Consider the following 22,689-nt stretch of genomic DNA (forward strand, 5'->3'; position numbering starts at 1 on the left):
TTTTAGTATCTGGGAAGGAATAGCTGATGTTCTCAGGAAAAAAAAATCTCTTTGTTTCTAAGGAATGCTTCAATGTGACAGGGGGAGCACCACAAACTCTACTTAGGATAATTTTTTCTAATTACAGATAAATCAGAATTATACTACATCAGGGAACTGCCTCTCTGCTTGCTTTCCTTTGTACTGCTTCCAGTGACAAAAGAAATACAATCTACCTATCTAAAAAAAAAATCCCCCAAAACCAAAACCCCCCCCACAACCAACCACACATTTTCCTGACGTCATAGATGCAAATACCTTTCTCTCAATTACCCTAGCAAAGGACCCCCTCCTTTCTCACTCACTACTTCAACACAAAACACAATACATCTCACACCTCAAATTTAGACACTGCACCTTTTGTATCCGAATATGTCACCTCGAATCTACACCCATGGTTTATGGTATACATAGAAAAAGACAAGGCGTTCCCAGCTGCATTCTCTTAAAGCTGTAAGCTATATTTTTGTGCACCATCAAAGAAAAACTGCCTCCCTTTCTACCCACCCCCACTGAAATAATATTTTTTTTAAAACGCTGTGATCTACATTTTTGATTATCTTCCACAGGCAATGCTCTTCTAGCCACAACTTACCTAAAGGGCTAATTAAATGTGAGCAGCAGCAACAGAACTGTTCACTGGTTGAAGTAGAATCACATCTACTCTGGTGCAATTATGCCAGTGGACTCCTGAATGCCTGATACGGATGCTCCTTACACGATTAAAAAAAAGCAGGTTTTGAGTAACTGCTATTTCTATAGAAACACACTCTCAACAAGATAGCTTTTTTTTTGGTTTGTTGCTGAAGGGAAGGAGGTGGGAGTAATTAAAACTGAATCCCACAATGTAGCTTCCTTCTAAACCTGGACAGCTATTAATGACATTTGGAAAACCAGAGCAAGAAGATAAAAATCAGGTGATTAGAGTAATCAAGGTTGTTAAAACAGGAATCTCCAAACTAGGGAATCCATGAACTTCATCAGGCTGGTTTCCTCTGTAACTTTCAATCAGGCATTCTGACTTCAAACCCACTGACCTAGTTCTTCGCTAGCAAGTGACCATTCCCACAGGCAACAAGGTAACATGCTGTCTGAAAAGCTATTACACATGCACGAATAACCATCTGCTTGTTCCCTGTCCTGCTGGAACTCAATCATCTCCTAACAGGTTAAAGAGAGCGTAAACCTGATCCTCTTTTTAAGGCAAGCTGAAATAATCCTCACTCACTGCCTCGGGTTCCTTGGCTACAGAGCACTCATCAACCCAGGCATGAGCATGATGACTTGAATTTGGTGAGACCCAATAAAGATAAACATTTCCTTTTCAGTGTGTAACTGACTGTGTCTTCTCACATGACTGATGTCGAACTGCACATTCAATTTATTCACTGAATTTGCCCTGTTCCATCAGATACTATCCCGAATATATACATACCCTCAAGAAAGTCTCCATAACGTCCAAAGAGAGACTACTTGTGATAAACTCTAATAAAGCATGACGTATATTGACCCTAGCACGTGACCTGGGCTTTGTCCAAGACCCCACAGCAAGGTGTTTATTTGGCAGTGAAAATTCCGTTCTGAGCACCAAACAATAATTCTGTGTGTTCTCGTTTTTTTTTTTTTTTAAATAAGGAATTCTATTTGCTGGCACATGTGCAGCACCAATCTGTCAATTCTTAAGGTCATTTGTAGTGATGGGCAAAATCCAGCTTTATTTGTTTTCCAAGGTATATTTAATTTGTGAAATCTGCAATAGGACCTGCATGCAGAGTGAATGAAAAGTATCTGCAGGTAGGTTCTATCACCCTGTTCATGGAAACAAATAAATGACAGTAGTGACAAATACCATTAGCTGTATGACTTTGGGGAAATCCCTTCAACCCTGTGGACCTCAGTTTGCTCCAGAGGAAGAGAAATGGTGCAGTGGATAGAATGCTTGGCTTGGAGTTAGGTCTCAGACATTTACTAACTGTGCAACCTTGGGCAAATCTCTTAACATCTTTGAACCTTGGTTTCTTTTGTAAAATGGGAATAACTATCCACAGCACTTGGCTCACAGGATTGTTGTGAGGATCAAATGAGACAATGTATATAAAACACTTTTATAACCTTAAAGGACCATATGGCAGAAGTCAGGGAGGGGGAAAATTTATATAAAACCTATGTGCTAGGCACTGTATTAAGCACTTTTACAAATTATTTCATTTGATTTTCATAACAGCCCTGGGTGGGGGGTAGGTGCTATTATTATCCCCATTTTACAGTTAAGGAAACTGAGGCAAACAGAAGTGAAGTGACTTGACCAGGATCACACAGCTAATAAGTATATGAGGTCTGATTTGAACTCAGGTCTTCCTGACTCTGGTCCCAGGGCTCTATCCACTGAGTTACTGTTGCTTCTGATACAAACTGAAGTCATGAGAATGATGATGACAATGTTAGATCCATGGAGAGTCCATGGATTCATGATGCATACCAACTTTGCCTGCTAAATAAGTAATCTGGTCAAGGAAAATGACATCCATTTTATCCTTGTCTGTAATGAGCTGCCCTTGGAGTCAGGGTTCAAGTCTCTCAGTGCCTCTAGCCAATTCTGAGACTATAAATTGTAGTCAAGTTGTTGATCTGCATTGATAGAGCAAGATCCCTATATCAATGAAATGATAGGTGCAGTCCAAATAGAAACAGTATTAATGGTAACTTTGCCTGTCATGGTCCCATATGGACCAACAGTGTTTATTCTTCCAATAAAAAGGGAAAGGGCTTTTGATTAGAATTGGACCTTGCCCTTTGTGCTAAACATGAATGTGATTTAACCAAGAAATACACTCTCGAGCTCCCAGTGCTTGGCTCCCCTTGCCTTTGGATCACAGGTGCGCTGGTCCTTGATCCTTATAAAGAAGGGCTTGTTGGACGGGCATTATATTTAAACAGCACCTGTCCTCAAGCCTGTTTCTCAGGTTTGCTTACTTCTTTCCTATTCATCTGTATTTCTTGGCTTTGCAACACAGATGCTGTCGGTTTGTCTGCAGGGCTAAAAACCCCGATGCTTGTTTGCTCCCAATTAACAAAGGGGAATTGACTTGGCTGTTTCACAATGGAATGTATTCTCAACTCCATCCAGGAACTGGGAGGGGAGCTAGCCTTGCTGCTGGCATGCAGCCGAGTGACTCCAATCTTCTTTGATTGGGTATATTTTCAGCAGTGGGGGAAGGGATGCAAACCCTGAGCTTCAGCTCTCCGCCCCAAGCTGGGAAGAAAACCTCTAATCAAGTTTCTAACACAAACACATTATAGAAAAAGCTGGGGCACAAAAATGCTAATTTTGTTGGGGAAAAATATGGCACGAGGACTGGGAACTTAGAATTATGGAATCATAAAAAAGAATGTCAAAGCTAGAGGCACTCGGTGAAAGCTGAAGTCTAAACCCCTCATTTTTCAGATGATGATACAGAGATTCAGTGATCAAGTCACTTGTCCAAGTAACAAGTTAGTGACAGATCTCAGTGAGAATGCAGCTAGGTGGTGCAACGCACAGAGTATTGAACCTGGAGTTAGGAAGACTTGAGTTCAAAGCTGCCCTCAGACAATTATTGGCTGTGGGTGATCCTGGGCAAACCATTTAGTCCAGGTTGGCCTCGGTTTACTCATGTGTATATTGGGGATAATAATACCACACGGAGTTGTTTTGAGGCTTAAATGGAGATAACGTACATAAAGTGCTTTGTAAGCCTTAAAGTGTTATAGAAATTCCAACTGTAATAATAATCAACGATAATCATGACAATAGCTCTGATTTATTTAGCACTTTATGGTGCTACATAGTATTAAGAGAGGAGGGCAGGAAGTTTTCTGCTACCTTTGAAGGATTATGTTCTGAATGAAATCGTGACTAAATTAATCCAATGATATAGCATTTTCTAAGTACCTGCTCTGTGTCAGGAATTGTGCTAAGTGCTGGTGATACAAACACAAAAGGGAAGCAATTCCTGCTCTCAAGGAGCTAGTCTTCTAATGGGGAGGAGCTATTAGAGAGTGCCATAAATATAGCCTTGTAGGACAGGATACGACTTGAGTCTAGTGAAATAACATGTTCACAAATATCTAAATTTTCATTTTTTAACCAAACAAAACATTATGTGCGGCTTCTGGTTCAGTTGATGTAAGATAAGATGAGCTGGGCAGGACTCCAGAGAACTCCAACCCCTTTAATAATGCCCCAGTGGAGAGGTAGCCACAGTGGTCATCAAGCTAGCTAGTAGCGAGGTCAATTCTCTGGCCACCCAGTGCAGCACCTGCTGGCAAACTTGCTGTTGGCTCTTCAAGCCTTTTTGAATCAGACCTTGCTTTCATTGGTGTAGGTAATTCCCAATGAGATAGTTCCCTCTACCATTGGAAATTAGCATATGTTGGGCACCTTGAGAGTCTTCAGAATGTTGCCTGCACATTGAAAGGTTAAATGCCTTGTTCTGGATCACATAGGAGGAAAGGGGCATGGTGGTTTGTGTGGGAGGGAAAAGGCATTTATTAAGTGCCAGGTATTGTGCTAGGTGCTTTACAGAAATTATCTCATTTGATCCTTACAACCCCCTTGGGAGGAAGGTACTATAGTACATAGGGTATTATAGTCCTTATTTTACAGTTGAGGAAACTGAGGCAGACAGAGGTTAAGTGACTTGCCCAGGATCACCCAACTGGTAAGTGTCTGAAGTCATATTTGACCTTGGGTCTTCTTAATTCCAAGCCCAGCTCTCTGTACACTGTGCTATCTAATGCCACATGTCCTGAAGAGTCAGAGGTGAGACTTAACCCAAGTTTTCCTGACTTAGATTCTGCATTCCTCTGCCCTACTCCAGGCCACTCTTGTTCTCATAACCATTCTCTTTCCATTATCTAGCTTCTTTGCTTTTAATTCTGTTCACATTGTCTTCATCCCTTCCCCAGAGTTACATAGCCTTAGGTCCATACTCAGGTAGGAACAGCCAGAGGTCAAAGGTGATTCAAGGTGGCACTCTACCTCTAACCTGGGTCAGCCATTGAGCAAGACTTTTAAAACAAAAATCATTTTAATTTACCCAACTTCTAAGGGAAGTAGTGAGTAAGTTTAGAGAGACAGTAGACAGGATCGAGCTACTGGAAATGGGATTAGGATGAAAACAGGTATTTTTTTTAGCTCTTTCTCAGTTGGATCTTGAAGCACTATGGATGACAAATATGCCAGACACATCAAATGTAAGTTCAAAAATGCATTTGAAAGCCAAATGAATCATTTTGGATTTCCCAGTGTTTTGGATTATCCAAACCACTGTTCTCCTCCATTGGTGCAGATAATTGAGAATGATAAATAAATAGCAGCTTTTTTATGTTCAAAGATACAGCTGATGACTGGGTTCTTATATTGATATGTAAGCATGCTGAAAGGACCAGTGTTTTTTCCTGCCACATTGTGGTCATGCAAAGAATGTCCCTTGGTTTGCAAAAGCGTTTCATTCCAAGATCTTCGAGCTGTTTACCAACACTGAGGACAGCTCTGGGCTGGGACATACCATGCAAAACTTGGGATGGATGATTAAAAACTCCTATTTATGGCTTAAGAAGGCAGTCCTGCCCATAAATCTTTTGTAGGAAAAAGCATTGTGGTTTGTGGACTCACAAATTTGAGGATCTGGTGATCCCTGGGATTCCAAAAAGCCAAGAAAGCATGGGAATATCCAACATGATTAAATTATAAGCTTCTTTTAAACATACCATGTAGCTGAAATATAAATAACACACTTCTGTAAGTACTTTTAGGTTTCTAAAGCACATCCCTCACAAGAACCTTGTGAGGTAGGTAGTAAAAATATTATTACAATTAGTTTCCATGTCTAAGAGGCAGGGAGACTTATCTATGATCATGGCTAGTAAGGCACTATTTGAATTAAAGTCCCTTGATTTCATTTGCAAGTACAACATTTTACTCATTGCACCATGATGCCTCTTAGAAATCACTTGGTGGTAGTGCCCTACTGTGAATCTGCTGGATTTGTGTAGATTGCTTCATTGGTATTCCTGAATCTCTTAGTATAACAAAAATATGCTACTTATGATGATACCACAAAATCAGGAAAATGATGATACCAAATATCAGGAAAAGCACTTTGAAACAATTAGAATGGGGCTGCTACCTAAATTCCTAAATTATGATATTGAGAACCTTTATGGAGTCTCTACCATGTAATAATAATAATAGAAATCCCCAAAGAATAAAGGGGAATAATAGGCAATGAAAGGAACTTTAAAAAACAAACTATTCTGGGGGCAGCTAGGTGGTACAGTGGATAAAGTACCGGCCCTGGATTCCAAAGGACCTGATTTCAAATCCGGTCTCAAACACTTGACACTTACTAGCTGTGTGAGCACCCTGGGCAAGTCACTTAACCCTCATTGCCCTGAAAAAACAAAAAACAAAACCACTATTCTGGCTAACTCTTCATTTATCATCACGGGCAGCACTGCCAAGGAAGCAAACCATGATCTCGAAAGAGATGTCAACATTGCTATGTTCCCAAACCATACATCTCCAGCTTTTTACTCTAAGAGGACCCTGCCAATATTGACTTTGAGCCTATTAACTCTGCAGGTGATGGCAATACTGGAGACCGATTCACAGAATTCATCCCCTTTTATGCTTTTACAAAATAATTTTCAAAATTGAATTAACTTGAAAATGCATTTTGCATCCCATGTTTAAGAAGCTAAAGGAATCTGTAATGAGTTTTAGAAAAATTATATAAAAATATCCATAGGCTAACAAAAAATTTTATCCCATTAAAGGGGAGTTTTTAGTTATCTAGAAAACACACATAGAATTCTGTATTCTCCAATGATGCTGGCTAAAAAGAGGGTAAAAACAATCCTCTAAATTCTACAAGAACTAGCAGAACCCAGACAATAAAGAAAAGAACTAAGATTCTGCATCAGCATTCTTTTTTAAAAAAATAAGCACCACTTAATTTTTTAGCATGAGGTTTTTTTTTATCCACAAATATGGGATGAACAATATTAAAATATTTTGTATTGTAGGCGGTGAGAATTCTAACACTGATTTCACCAGTATATAAAGTTATTTTCTTCTGTTTTTAAGTACACTGTCAGTGAGAATGCTAAAAAAACAAAAAAAAGGTTTATTTAGATGTGTTGAGAGCATGAGGAGATTGAAGTAGATGGGGTGATGATGGTGGAGGACAGTGACAAAGGTGAACCACTCAACTTTTATTTTGCTTTTGTTTTTTCTTCTAAAGAGAATGAAGTGGGCAGGATAGAATAAAGTTTGTGGGCAAAGAGCATAAACCCAGATAAGTAAGGGGACAGTCACAAAGCATCAAACATCTCCCAAGGAGGTCAAGCCTGATCATCATCATCCTAGGATATTAAAAGAGCAAGCCCACTTGCTTGCTTAGCCAATTTTCAGGATCTTTGAAAGATTTCAGAGTACAGAAGAAATGCTATAGATGGGGAGGACAAAGACTTGCTCAATTTTCCAAAAATGAGTAAGCATGAGTCTGAAAACTTTATATTTGTGAGCTTAACTTCTATTCCTGGAACAATTCTAAAACAAATTATTAAGCGGATAATTTGAAAACACTTAGAAAGGGAAATAGCAATCATTAAAAAAAATTTATTTTAATTTTTAAAAAGTATTTTTAAATTTATGGAATAAAACAAGCATTTCTATAGCATAGTCTAATGAGAAAGCAATCCTCATAAGCCAGCATGGTCTTTATCAAAAGTAGTTCATTGCAGGGGCAGCTAGGTGGCGCACTGACCTTGGATTCAGGAGGACCTGAGTTCAAATCCGACCTCAGACACTTAACACTTACTAGCTGTGTGACCCTGGCCAAGTCACTTAACCCCAACTGCCTCACCAAAAAAAAAAAAAAAAGTTCATTGCAGACTAATCTCCTTTCCAGTTTTTCTAGGATCTATAGACCAGTGAATCAAAAGAATGTAGATAGATACAAAAGGTGTGTCCCTTTCAGATTTCAGCAAATTTGTGATTCTTTTTTTTTTTTTTTTGGGTGGGGCAATGGGGGTTAAGTGACTTGCCTAGGGTCACACAGCTAGTAAATGTCAAGTGTCTGAGGCTGGATTTGAACTCAGATACTCCTGACTCCAGGGCCAGTGCCTAATCCACTGCGCCACCTAGCTGCCCCCAAATTTGTGATTCTTAATGGGCAAAGATAGGGCACATCCCACTAAGACTGCATTGGCACTTTGTAGAGGATAAGTCCCTTTTCAGATGTGATGGATCGTTTTATATCTTTTAGGATATGAGGCTTTGAGGAGCTTATTTGGATATTGAAGGCCAGCAGAAACAAAGAACTGTTCTCCAAGGTACAGATTTCCTCTGTACCTCGTCCACAGTCATTTAATACAGAGAACAACAGTAGAGCCCTCAAGTTAAAGAAAAAGTGTGGAACCTTAGTCCTATTCATTCCTGGTTATGGCCTAGCAGCAGAAAGAAAGATCTTGGAAATATATAGTTAGGGTGAATAATAGAGTCTATATCCAGAGAGATTCTAAATAGCATAAAAAAGAATGAGCTGAATCTAATATATTAAACATTAAATAGGGGAAAATGTAAAGTTTTAGAGTAAGACTCAAAAACTAAACTTTAGAAATACAAGATGGGAGAGGTATGACTAGACACAAGTGCATGCGAAAAAATTTGGTGATTTTGGTAGACTGCATCTTCCATATGAGCCAATAGTTTAAGCTAGGATCCAAAAAAGCTAATGTTATTTTAGGCTACATTTAGAGACAGAAGCCAGAACAAAGGAGGTGACAGTTCTGTTCTTTGGCTAAGCTACTTGGTTTAGTCCTCAGCATCATAAGTGAAGAGAAACAAAAGACAAGCTGGAGAGTATGTAGGATGATGGGGGAACTGAAGAAGATGCTACTAGGTGGATAAGCTGACAGAATGGAAATGTTTAGCCTGGAAGACAGTAGGAACATTATAACTCTTTTTAAAAAATTTAAAATTTAAAAATTAAAAATTTTATTTTTTTTAAATCATAAAAGTATTTTTATTATTTTCCAGTTATATGTAAAGATAGTTTTCAAAATGTGTTTTTATAAGATTTTGAGTTCCACATTTTTCTCCCTTCCTTCCTTCCCTCCCCCCTCCCCAAGACAGAAAGCAATCTGATATAGGTTATATATGTACAACCACATTAAACATATTTTTGCATTGTTCATGTATGAAAGAAAAATCAGAACAAAATGGGAAAACCTCAAAAAAGAAAAGAAAACAACAAAAAATTGGAAACAGTATGGAATTAGCAGGAGGAAATAACCTACCAACCTACCACTGAGGAAATCATACTTGTAAGAGGTGTATATACTAATGGACAGAATAGGGGCCATAAACGAAGAGAATGAGAAGTCTGATTGTGATGAGTTAGCTATGACCTCCCAATTACTACTGAAATATGGAGGCATGTGAATGGAAGACTATACCTTGTAAAAAAGGAACAGACTAGATAAAAGGGGAGGGCAAAAGGCATTGCCTTTCAAGATAATATTGTCCTTTGTGGAAATGCATAAACCTGAAGGAGGAAGCATGGAAGATGGTTTACGGGTGAGGGCAAGAGGAAGGAGACAGTGAGATTATAGGACGAATATACCGGGATTACTGGGACAAAAGCCACACGACCACAGAGCTGGCAGGGAGATGGGAAATAAGCACCATGTGACAGTGTAATTATCCAGACATTTGCTTGAGGTCTCTCTACTAGAGGAAAAATGGCTGACAGTTTCTTGATTTTCCTTGTTGATAATTTGGGCGATGTCCAATTGATCATAATCGTGCCATATAGAGATCACATGCAGGGGCTGAGAGTGTTTAGAATGTATGAAAAAGACATAAGAATGTCATGATATTTTTTCTGAAGTATGTGAAGAGCTGTCTTGTGGAAGAGAGATCAGCAGTCAGTCAATCAATCAACATTTGTTAAGCACTCACGATGTTGAGGCGTGTGTAAGCACTATGCATACCAAAAGAGGCAAAAGACAATTCCTGCCCTCAAGGAGGCAACAGGGAGCCACTGGAGTTTACTGAGTAGGGAAGTGAGACAGTCAGACTTGACCTTTGGTACAATCGTTGGTGGTTAAATGGAGGCTGGATTGTAGTGGGGAGGGACTTGAGGAAGGCAGACCCACTAACAGGTTATTGCAATAATCCAGGCATGAGGTGAAGACAAATTATAAAAGCTGACATTTATATAATTCCTAAGATACACTAAGTGCTTGACAAATATTATCTCATTTAAGCCTCTTAACAAACCTGGGAGGTATTATTATTATCCCCATTTTACAGTTGAAGAAACTGAGGCAAACAGAGGCAAAGTGACTTGCCCAGGGTCACACAGCTCATATATGTCTGACAACGCATTTGAACTCCGGTCTTTCTGACTCCGGGCAGGGTCTTCTATTCACTTCACCACCTATCCTCCTCCTTTCCCTCCCACTCCCAGCCCAGAGGGTGGAACTAGAAACAGTTACAGAGAGGTATGGCATCTTATGTCTACTCATGAGTTTAGAAGAGTAGATTTCAAAAATTCAGAGAAAAGACAGGTTTAAGGCCACTAGCCCACAGGTCTCTAAAAAGTTTCCAAAAGGGATTTCACCTCAGGTGGGAAGGCAAAGAACACAAGAAAGAACATGATTCTGATGATGTGACAAATTCTTTTATTGAAGGAGAAAAGGTGGTTTGTAAAGATACCATAAGAACGAGCCCAATTAGCCTTTTTGCAACTTTCATGAGAGACTAGGTAGATTTCCTAGAAATGCCTTCTGGTGGGGGATGAGTTTGGAAGGCACAGATGAACAATGAAACACAGAACAAGCATCATTTCCTAGCATCAACTCTTTAAAACAAATCACTTCAATTCACCCGAGCAAAGCCACATTACATTCAAACAGCTTAGAACATCACTGACCCCTTATACCAAGGCATTCAGATTCAGAATTCTGGGGGGTTAACAAACAACTGTTATAGACTTTTTTGTTTTCAAATAAGATGGATTATTACTTTTTAAGTTGTACGCTTAAAAATAGTAAGTTGGCTTCACTACACTTGAACTAATCAGAAATGGTTCACTCATTCATTGACTTTTTGCAATTCTTTTCTGGCTCTCTGCCTGAGGAAAAAAATATGCCTGGCATTGTATTAAATCCCGATTAACTGGGTTCTGTCACCTTGATCCCCAAATTGGGAATAATGTAGATTAGACAGAGAGCATTGGGAAAAAATAAAACAAAACAAAACTCAAAACACCACCACCATTGCCTGTAACACCTACACCAACCTCTTTTGAATTTCTGTTAAGCTAGGGCAAATATAGTTTCTTTCAGAAATGTACTTTTTTGAAAAATCTCATCAATTAAATTTTTCTAAATACACATTCCAAATGTTTAGACCTGGTTTTAAAGAGCTATCCAAAAGTTTGGCTTTACTTTATATTCACATAATCATTTGTTAGAGTCCAAAAGTAAGACAGGAACTTGGCAGTCTGACATTTCATGGCAAAACACCACATTAAGAGACTTTAATTAAACTAGAATAAAGCAAATATACAATGGAAATTCCCAGCAGAAGGTTCAACTACATAGAAGTTATTCCCATGCAGGAAACTGAGAACTGGGCCAATCATAGGGAAATCATCTCTAATAGCTTAGAGATTTAATCACAATACATATTTATTTGCTTCCATGAGTGATGTATCAAAGGCCATATCTGTTTTTAAAGTGTGTAACCAACAGACATGATGACATTTCTGTAAACGTGCTTGAAGCTATCATGATACACATCGTCTCTTTGGTGTAGAGCTGGAAATGACCTCAGATGACATCTAGATCAAAGCTTAAGCTATGGGTTGAGACTCCATGTGGAGCTCAAAAAATATTTGGCGACAGTAAAAGGTTATGTATACCTATTTTATATACCTATATACCCGGGGTTACACAAAAATTTCTCAGGCAAAAAGAAGTCACAAGTGGAAAAAAGTTTAAGAAATTCTGATCTCTCTGAAATTTCCCATCTTGTTTATGAAGAACCTGAGGGTCTAGAGAGACTGCATTTCAATCTCCTACAGTTAGTGAGCAGCAGTCAGGATCTGAACCCAGGTCCATCATTCTTTGCCTTATGCTTTCCTGCCTCTTTAGTTATATAGTATATTTCACTTAAGGAATGATGCACCAGATAACATAAAGTGATTGCAGGAATGTAAGAAATAGAACACTGCCTGCCTTCTAGTGTGATTATCAAATTTCAACCCCTTCATCCTAAGCAATGGTAGAAAGGCAAAGGTAGATGGTGATGCTATGGATAGGGATACTGGAGTATGAAGAAGGTGGCACCAGAATCCCCAGATTCCCCAAGAAGACTGAAAAATTTTCCATGTACATTCTATTAAATTATGACAATGAATAAGTAACAGCCTAGATCTCTTACTTTCTCCCCATTTGGCCCTGCCGTTAAGTCTTCCCATACTCTTCTTAGGATCTCAAGATAAAGTCTTATATAGCTTTTATTTGAAGAGCCATTGTAATTTATATTCCAAGCAACACACTAAAAATCGTATCACAGACTTACATACCAACTTTTAAAACATCCATTTTATTATAAGAGGTCAAAATATGAACAAAAGATTATAATGGGGGAAACACTGTAAATAAACATTTGGGAAAATGTTCAGGCTCACAAATAATTGAAGAGATGCAAAGGAAAACAAACCGTGAGATGCCACATCACACTCATTAAATTAACAAGAATAAATAATTATGAAATCCAATGTTGGCAGGGTCAGGGGGAAACAGTGCTACCCTGTTGTTGGCAATGCAAATAAGAACAGCTTTTTGGGGAGAACACAATTTGCTACACAGACAGTAAGAGTCATAAAAATGGTATCACTTTGCCCCATAAATCATAACATTGGGTTAATTTGCAAATGAATTAATAGTACAAAGAAAAATGAGACAACCCCACATTTTGGAGTTGTGTTATGTATAACAGCAAAAAGCAGAGAGACGATTTCAATGCCCAATAGCTGGAGGAACGCTAAGCAGACTGTCGTAGACTGATGTAATGAAAGATTATATTCCCATAAAGACGATAAATATGAGCAACAGACGGCTATGGAGAAAGGTCAATATATTGTAAAAGGAAGGAGAATTTAGTATAATGTATATACACACAGTTCTGATCGATACAAAAATATCTTTCTATAATCAGTAGGATCAGACAGGGTTAGAGACAGTTCAGTAATTGATATTTGGATGTGCATTATTTGTATTTGATTATAAAGCTGAGAAAATATACAATTAAAAAATGAAATAACCATATGGTTCAGTATAGAATGTGTTTACAGTAGTGTAGTATTTCATCAAACATGCTTTAGCACACTTGGTAAAGATCAGTTTTGCACAAGTAAATGTAGCATATGCTGTTGGTTCTGTCCTGGGGAGGTATAGTAAAATGGTGGGCTTTTGGTTTCAAAATTGAATCATGTTATTATAGACTATTATGTGAGCAGCCATAGAGGTTTATCTAGAATATGACTGATGTGCTCAATGCTGGGCAAAAAGAATGCATTTTTAGCCCTGTGGGATATGCTAGTTCTGGGAACAGACCTATGTTGCCTTAAAAATGGGAGTTTCACACTTGCCTGATACAGAATGCAACTGACTTAGCAGCTAAAGGAAGTCTAGAAACCAATAGAATTAGGAAAAAACTCCAGTGTGTAACCTTAAATCAGATTGACCTATTACAGTTAAGATAATCAAACATCTGGGGCAGCTAGGTGGCACAGTGGATAGAGCAACGGCCCTGGATTCAGGAGTACCTGAGTTCAAACCCAGCCTCAGACACTTAACACTTACTAGCTGTGTGACCCTGGGCAAGTCAGTTAACCCCAATTGCCCTGCAAAAGAAAGAAAAAAAAGAGAACCAAACAAAATACATCCACCTGAAGTTCCAAACAAGGTGGCTAGACAAGAACATCAAGGATTCCATTTTCCATGGAGGCAAATTCAGGGAAAAAACAGAATGTAAGGGCAAGTTTGTTTTTTTCTTTTTTTAAAGGTCATTTCAAAACTCTCCATTTGGAGAAGATTTTAATCAATGACAAATTTCTGAGTTTTTTTTTTGGGGGGGGGGCAATGATAATTAAGTGACTTGCCCAAGGTCACACAGCTAGTAAGTGTCAAGTGTCTTAGGCTGGATTTGAACTCAGGTCCTCCTGAATCCAGGGTCAGTGCTTTATCCACTGAGCCACCTAGCTGCCCCCATCCAATGACGAATTTCAAACAAATAGATGTGATATAGTTTGCAACCAGATGATGGGCAGAACAAAAATGGTGCAGAAACAGGTAGCAGAGAGATAAAAGTAAATGCATGGTCAGCAAAGCTAACAAATTAAAAAGAAAAGCAAAGTAGAACTGTTCCCACACAATTCTCATGATCACCAACTTGTTCACCTTTTCAGTGAGGGCCCACATTCTGACAAAGAGATGACAGACTCAGGGTGCACAATCAAATATTACATTTATGGACGTGGACAAGACAGGGGTTTGTATGACTTGTCTAGGCTTGTGATATTAGGGTTTTGTTTTTCTTTTTTTCAGTGGGAAGGATGAAAATTAAATTTTATTGATTGAAAAAATAAATGTTTGGAACACACTATAGAAAAGAAACTCCAAACTAAGTGACTAATGTTTTTTTTTTCTTTTTTAAAAAAAGGATAAACTTCTAGACCTTGTAATTTTGAAGAGTCCTATTAAGGGACTTAGTGGTGTGTGTGTGTGTGCGCGCACACACACATGCGTGAGTGTGAGCATGTGCATGTGTGCACACACCCACTCCAGAATATGAATGGAATAATAATCAACATCTACTTTAGAAGTGGATGTTTTCAGACTTTGGTGAAAGGAAATCATATGCAAATGAACTTGGTCATTAGAAGGTCAGTCTAAAAACCATTACTCACCAAGCTTTTGGTCAAATCGCCATGCAGTAACATGAGCATTGTGCCTCAGGTTGCTTTGTGGGGACAGAGGAACTGTGACATAAATAGGTCCATCCACCACGACTGGGGTTCCATCGCTGCTGAGCAGATGAACGCTGACTGCAGTGACAGGGGTCAGGTCATACTTGGTGCTATTCCCTAAAAACAAAAGTCATCATTTTATATATATGTACATGCTAGCTCCATTTATGGGGGAGAGGGGGAGTCATGGGGCAATGTGGGGGCACGGGCAGTAGGGGAGTATAACACTCAGAGAGTCTGAGGGTTGGAAGAAACTACAGAGTTCATCTATTCCAAATCTGGGGAGGATGGCATTGCAGGTAAGAGCAACATACCTGAAGTAAAAGAGATGTAGGTTCAAATATTCCTTCAGACAACTGAATGGTTTTGCGATCCTGGACAAGTCACTTAACCTTACTAGGTGACCTCAGTTTCATCTGGAAAATGAGGATAATGATAGCGCCTACTTCACATGGCATTCATGAGGATCAAATAAAGTTGTATTATTTTTTTAACTTTTTTTTTTTTTTGGTGAGGCAATTGGGGTTAAATGACTTGCCCAGGGTCACACATCCAGTAAGTGTCAAGTGTCTGGGGCTGGATTTGAACTCAAGTCCTCCTGAATCCAAGGCCAGTGCTTTATCCACTGCGCCACCTAGCTGCCCCAAATAAGGTTGTGTTTTATAGTGTCTTGTGCTTAAAGGATTATATAAAGACAAACTAGTATTGTTATTCATTTGTAAAAATCTAATAATATTTGTATTATTTACCTCCTAGGGTTGTTGTGAGGAAAGCACTTTGGAACTATATAAATAGTAACCAGCTAGCATTTATTTAGCACTTTAAAGGTTTTTTCCTTGCAATAATACTGGGAGGAGGTACTATAATAATTTTCATTTTGAAGATAAGGAAACTGAGGCAGACTGAGGTTAAGTGACTTGCTCAGAGTCATACAGCCCAGAAGTGTCTGAGGCTGGATTTGAACTCTGTTTTTCCTCATTCTCCACTGTGCATGTGTCATTATTATTATTATTATTGTTATTATTCTGTAAAAATAGAACAAAGACTGAATTGAGTTTCAACTAACCTTTGGAAAAGTGCTAAAATCTGTCAATAAATTCTTGCACAAATAAAGTTCCATAATTGAACTCCACAAGCAAAAAATAGCATTTTAAAAGTAAAATTCAGTACACTGAAACATATTTAAATTATACAAGAATTACTTCAAAATCCTGGCATTTCTACTTAGAGCAGTGAAACTTTGGAAATTAAACACTTAGAACATCTTTTAGTCCCTGTTATTATTTTTCATCTTTTTTTAAGGTACTGAATGTACCCATTGTTCTACATCAGAACACATTTATAAAAGCCAACACTTTAGTGATTTTCTAGTCTACAGCCAAATTAGAGACTGCAAGAGAGATTATTAACAAATGTTTAAGAATTAAACAAGCTGCTTTAGCTTCCATTCTCCTGTGAAATGTAACATGAGGATAAATACATTATTTCATAATCTCTTGTCTTTTCTGCCAGACATACAGACACATCAGAGAAAATACAGTGAAAAGATTTCTACCAACATCTCTGATCACTAGCCTTTCCTGAAAGCATATCATTGTGTGCTTATTACAAATGTAGCTAGAATTGGATTTAAATGTTATAGAATGAATTCATAGTCGGTCCAACAACCCTGGAAAGAATTAGCTATTTTGCTAAGTTAAATATCTGATACCCATTCACCCTGTGAAGGTCTCCCTATGAGGAATAGACTCTAAGGAGGTCAAGGTGACAGAATGCCCCCTCTCTTCCCCTCTTCTCTCTCTCCCTTCCTTCCCCTCCCTTTCCCTTCCCCCTCTCCTCCCCTCCTCTGTCCCTCTCTCAATATTCATAGCAGCACTTTTTGTGATGGCCAAGAAATGGAAACAAAGTAGATGCCCATTAGCTGGGGAATAACTAAATAAGTTGTGTTACATGAATATAATGGTAATTACTCGGCCATAAAGAAATGACAAATATGAATAATTCAGAGCAGCACAGGAAGCCTGGCCATGCCTACCACTCACTAAGGCCAATCCCATTCTTCCCTCTTGGCTTCTCCAAGACCTTTCTCCAACAGTCACTCCTTCCTTCACCCCCATTCGCTCTCAGTCTCTACACTGTCACGGGCTCCTTAGCATCTGCCTCCATACACACACACACACACACACACACACACACACACACACACACACACACACACACACCAACAACAACAACACAGTGCAAAAAGCACTGGATTTGGATGAATCACTGAACTGCCCTCGGCTGTAGTTCCTTGAAGGGAGTTAGTTTAGATGGCATTCGATCAATCAACAAGCATTTATTAAGCACCTACTATATCCCAAATACTGTACTAAACCAGGGATGCAAAGATAGAAGTGAAATAGGCCCCCTGACCTTATATTCTAACAGGGGAAAAAAACCAACGTGTACAGAAAAGAAGGGCTTGGGATGGGAGTTGGATCTGTGAATTTACTGGAATACAGAACTTCTAGATATGGAAACTCCTCTAAGTAATGCAGGCTGGTACCTTCTCTGCATATAGTCTTAATCTCGTGTGTGTGTGTGTGTGTGTGTGTGTGTGTGTGTGTGTGTGTGTGTGTGTGTATCTTGGACACTTTGGGCAGCCTGGAGTGAAGCCTGTGGATCCCTTCTCAGTCTGTTTGCTGCCTACAATTAGAAATGAAGGAAGGGCTAGACTTCAGTTAGAAGTTAATAAAAATAAAAAGATATTTTTTTTATTGTTCCAAATTCATGGACCCCTGAAATTTCTCCATGCACTTTCAGGATCCCAGTTAAGAAACCTTGATGTAGAGTTGCTAAGGGGACCTTTGTGCTCCTTTGCTAGTTCCCATAAAAGGGATATGTCCTCTAACCTAGACGTGCATTCCTTTAAGACAGTTCAAAGTGCACTAGACCAAGGTACATATATGGCGTGGTGTAGTAGAAAGTACAATGGATCTGGAGTCAGAAGTGATTGAGATTGTTATTGTTCAGTCATGTCCAACTCTTTATGACCCCAGTTGGGGTTTTCTTGACAAAGACACTGGAGTGGTTTGCCATTTCCTTTTCCAGCTCACTTTACAGATGAGGAAAGTGAGGCAAACAGCACTAAATCCAAGGATTATATTTTGAAATTGCCCTTTTCTGCTCCTTTGTGGCATTTCAAATGTGGCTAACAATCTCATCAAGAGAAAATTGCTTTGTTCTCATCATAGAAACAAACTGAGTGAGATTCTTTAGAGTTCATTTAATAAGTCCTAACGTCACAATTCTGGGATAAAAGAGAAGCTATAAACAAATTGAAGGCAGAGTTCAGTGCCCACCTAAAGTGTTAGCCAGGAGGGCTAATACATTTGCCTAGAAGATCCTGCCTCCTCTCACCCTCCAATACTGCAGGAATACAAAGCAAAGAATCAGGCCCTGTATTACATAGATATGCACATTACTCAGAGTTGGGCTTTCTCAGAGAGAGGTTTTAAATAAAGCTCTATTCTTCTTAAGTAAGCATCTCAGTTATTCTAGTAGGAAACAAAGGTTAAATATAACCTTCAAAAGACCTTCTCTTTCTCATCTCTCAAATAATAGAATACTTAAATGAAGCAAACTAAAAAAAAAATCAATAATTCCCCTTCTTTGTTTTCTCCTTCTTCCCCCAATTGGCTCAGATTTCATAATTTATTTAATAGCTACTGGAAATGGAGTCTATACAAAAATTCTAATTAATGTGCTTTAAGTAACATGGGAATCTCTCCAAGTTCAAGGTTTTATAATCTGATAGTTTTTTTTAAATGATGAATTTTGATGATTCCCAGACTTTATTGTAATTGTGTTATAATAAAGTTTGAGAGTCTCACCTTTTAAGCTCTACTTTCAAAAAGGGAAATGCAGTGTTTGTTGTGGTATGCTTACTCAAGACCAATCACAAGTCTGACAGCAAAGTACTACGTGATAAGGGCATTGACAATATATAAAATTAAAAAGTGAAGAAACATTTTTTTAAAAAAGAGGGGTTGGGGGCAGCTAGGTGGCACAGTGGATAGAGCACCGGCCCTAGATTCAGGAGGACCTGAGTTCAAATCCGGCATCAGACACTTAACATTTACTAGCTGTGTGACCCTGGGCAAATCACTTAACCCCAAATGCCTCACCAAAAAAAAAAAAAAAAAAAAAAAGAGGGGTTGGTAGCACTAAAGGGAAGAAAAAGCCTGAGCAACAAAAGCACCAAGTTGTCAGCTTGCACACTATCAAAAAGTTTCCTTTCAGTGATATGTAACGGGTAGGATCTCCTGGGGTTAGGAAACTCCTTTAAAACCCTTCGGCTTTTATTTAACATGCTAGGGCAATAATTTACTAAACTGGACTTAGTTTTCCTGAAGGTAAACTAAATGTCACCCAAAGAAAACCATATATCATACTCACCTGGCTGGATCTGGCTTCAACATTCCTCTTTTCTATTTTAACTAGTCTAATGAGTGTTTCTATTATTCCCAATCCAGGCAGTTGGGAGAAGATTTAAAAAAAAAAAAGAACCCCAGGCTTCTGATTTCCTGGCTTTCTGGAAATCAGGGTCTCTGATTTTCAGGGTTCTTGATTCACTAGAGCAGGAACAAGTGACTTTTAGAGCATTTGGAAGGGATAGGCTATGATACAAGATCCCAATACAAGGTTTAAGGTCAGAGTCTTTTCCAGAGGAAGAATGGAGATGTTTTCAAATTCCTCTGCTCTTAGTAATTTTTACCTGGGAAGCAGGGTTTGTTCAAAACATAATTCATTATTTTTCCTCCTAAACAAACACATTTACTTTCCTACTTCTGTTACCATCATCCTAGTAATTTGTGTTTTTATTCTTGGAGTCACTTCTCACTCTCAATTACCACTGTACCCCCCCCCCCATCCAATACTACATTGCATATATTCTGTATGCTTATCATACAGATAAGGATATGTATATATGCATATGTATATATGTATGCAAATACACACAGCACATACATATGCATTTACTTGTCTCCCCAGACCTAATATAAGCAGCCCAAATAGGACTGTATCCTTTGTATTTCTGATCCCCAGCACATAGCACACTGCCTGGCACAAAACAGCTGCTTACAAAATACCTGTTCAAGTGAAATAAGTCAGAATGCCAACTTCGAGCAGGACTTTAGTCCAGTTCCTTGGGCTTCGACCAAATATGGCTTTGAAATTAAGTGGTAGATAATGATGGACCAATTAGAGACTAGCCCCCCCCCCCCACTTTAAAGCAAAGGCAGTAGGGAGAAAAGGAAGGAGAAGGACTGAGAGGGAGGGTGATCGATCCCCAACACCCAATGCCCCATGTCACTGGGGCACCCAATCCTTAGGTTGCTCTTCTCTGGACTATACCAAACACACCCCATTTCCCATTCCTAGTGTAGAAGGATTTCTGAGTGGGTGGTGATAGATTTTACTATATGGCATCAAGATGGCTAGCCCCTTCAACAACCCAATAATCCAGGAAATGGGAGTGAAGGTTTCAATAGGAGAAATAAACCTGAATTTGTATTTTTATATTTTAAAACTATTATATATTTTAAATAAAAACTATATTGTAATATAGATATTAAAATATAATAAAATATAATTCCTCGGAGTTGACTTGAATGAGTTTAGGTTTTTTCCCCAAATCATGTGGAATCTACTTCTTCAATTCTTAGTATTAAACAGCCTAGAATGATGGATAAAGAGACATCCAATAAATATGTCTCTTTAAAGAAAAACGATAGAGAAACACTGAATCTCAGCCTACAACGGACCAGACTGAAAGTCCTGATTTATTTCCTTGCACTTTACTTCTAGAGATCTTTTCCTTCCTTTACCTACGGTTTTTCCTGTTTACAATGACCCATCATAACCAAGGATCAACATGTAAAATCATGGTTAAAAAGAGAAAGAAGAGAAGAGATCCCAATTACCTGTTCCATTCCCGTCTAATCCTCGTAGATACGGGAAATTGTCCACCTCTGCCGGGGCGCTGGAAGCCGTGAGAAAGGGAGTCAGGTCACTGTAGCTGGTGTTCTCTGGCAGCTTCAGGGCTCGTCTCTGGAAATGAACCCGAGGCTGTGGCCGAGCACCTGCAAAAATGAACCACTGACTTATTAAAGGAGCAGCTTCCATTTTTAGAAAACGGAAACTAGCAAGTTAGTGGCTCTTGGAAGGTTTCAGCACCTCCCTTCCCCTCTCCCCCAATTCCTCTTCCCCATCATCGGACACAAAGATGTGACAACATACTATTATGTGGCTGGAAATAATAGCCCATTGTCACGTTTGTTTTCTTACAGGATGTTATTTGCTTTTTTTTTTTTTTAAACAAAATGCTTTCCAGGCTTTATTTGTGAGTTTTCACCTTGCATAACGTTTGATGATAGATGTGAATAAAATTAAAAATGTATCCAAATACACAGAGGGGGATGACTGATTCTTTAAAAAAAATCAACTCTATGGAAGATTTAATACTGAAAGGAATACAGCCTAAACACAAATCTCCTCATTAAAATCCAGTGTACTCTGAACCCATAAGCTGACCAAGTTGGCAAAACAGAGAAAATGGAAGTGTTGCCATGAAAAGAACTCTAGACACTTATTTTAGCTGATTACTAGGAAAGAGTGGCTGTTTGCCATCAGATGTACCCAGAGAACAAGCCCATTCTAATTGGGATAGATTATATTACAAAGTTTGTGATGAGATTTCAGGGACTTGAGTCTTTTATCATGTGAGTTTCCCCTGGAGGAGAATGGTGGGCTTACCTAAAGCTCTCCAGGGTGAACAATCACTTTGCCCATCTGTAGTGTGTGGACTGTAAGACCTGAACCTGTTTATACCAAATGCTGTAATGACAGTAACTAGAAGTAATTTCAGTAATCTGCCACTAACTTAATTCAAAATTATTAGAAACAGATTGTAAAATTACAGTATCAGAATTCACACTCTACTAAATCCAGTCATTCTCTTAAAGTCATCAAAGGTTTAAAAGAGGTATTTCTGTCTTTCTTTTAAAAATAGCTTCCCTCAAGTTTGTGACAGTGACCTTAGGTGAGGGGCTGTTTGCTTTTGTCCCACAGTTGTGCTGAGGCTTCATTGTTGTTGCTGTTGTGTCTTTTTCAGTTGTGTCCAACTCTCCATGACCCCATTTGGGGTTTTCTTGGCAATAATACTGGAGTGGTTTGCCATTTCTTTCTCTAGCTTATTTGACAGATGACGAATCTGAAGCAATCAGGGTTAAGTGACTTTCCTGAGGTCACATAGGTAATAAGTGTCTAAAACCAGATTTGAACCTAGGAAGATGAGTCTTCCTGATTCTAAGCCCAGCACTCTAACCACTGGGATACCCAGCTCCCTTCTGAGGCTTCAACACCCTCTAAAGATCATTTCTAAACCCTACAGATGGGTGTACGAAGTGATTGTTTGCCCTGGAGAGCTTTAGGCAAGCCCATCCTTCTCCTTCGGGGAAACTCAAATGATGAAGAATGGTTCAGGGGGAGAAACACTTGCTTGCCTTTGATG

The 22,689-nt window shown here is 38.8% G+C and overlaps 1 protein-coding gene across 1 annotated transcript in view; it reads right to left on the reverse strand.

Annotated features, from left to right (window-relative positions):
• FAM171A1 (family with sequence similarity 171 member A1) overlaps nucleotides 1-22,689 on the reverse strand; it is a 183,819-nt gene that overhangs the window by 35,971 nt on the left and 125,159 nt on the right. The window contains exons 4-5 of the mRNA XM_043968578.1: nucleotides 21,101-21,259; nucleotides 15,072-15,248 (exon numbers count right to left, since the gene is read on the reverse strand). Coding sequence (XP_043824513.1) covers nucleotides 15,072-15,248; nucleotides 21,101-21,259 — 336 coding nt within the window. The remainder of the gene's footprint in view (nucleotides 1-15,071; nucleotides 15,249-21,100; nucleotides 21,260-22,689) is intronic.

This window comes from Dromiciops gliroides, chromosome 5 (genome assembly GCF_019393635.1).
Source record: "Dromiciops gliroides isolate mDroGli1 chromosome 5, mDroGli1.pri, whole genome shotgun sequence".
Taxonomy (NCBI): domain Eukaryota; kingdom Metazoa; phylum Chordata; class Mammalia; order Microbiotheria; family Microbiotheriidae; genus Dromiciops; species Dromiciops gliroides.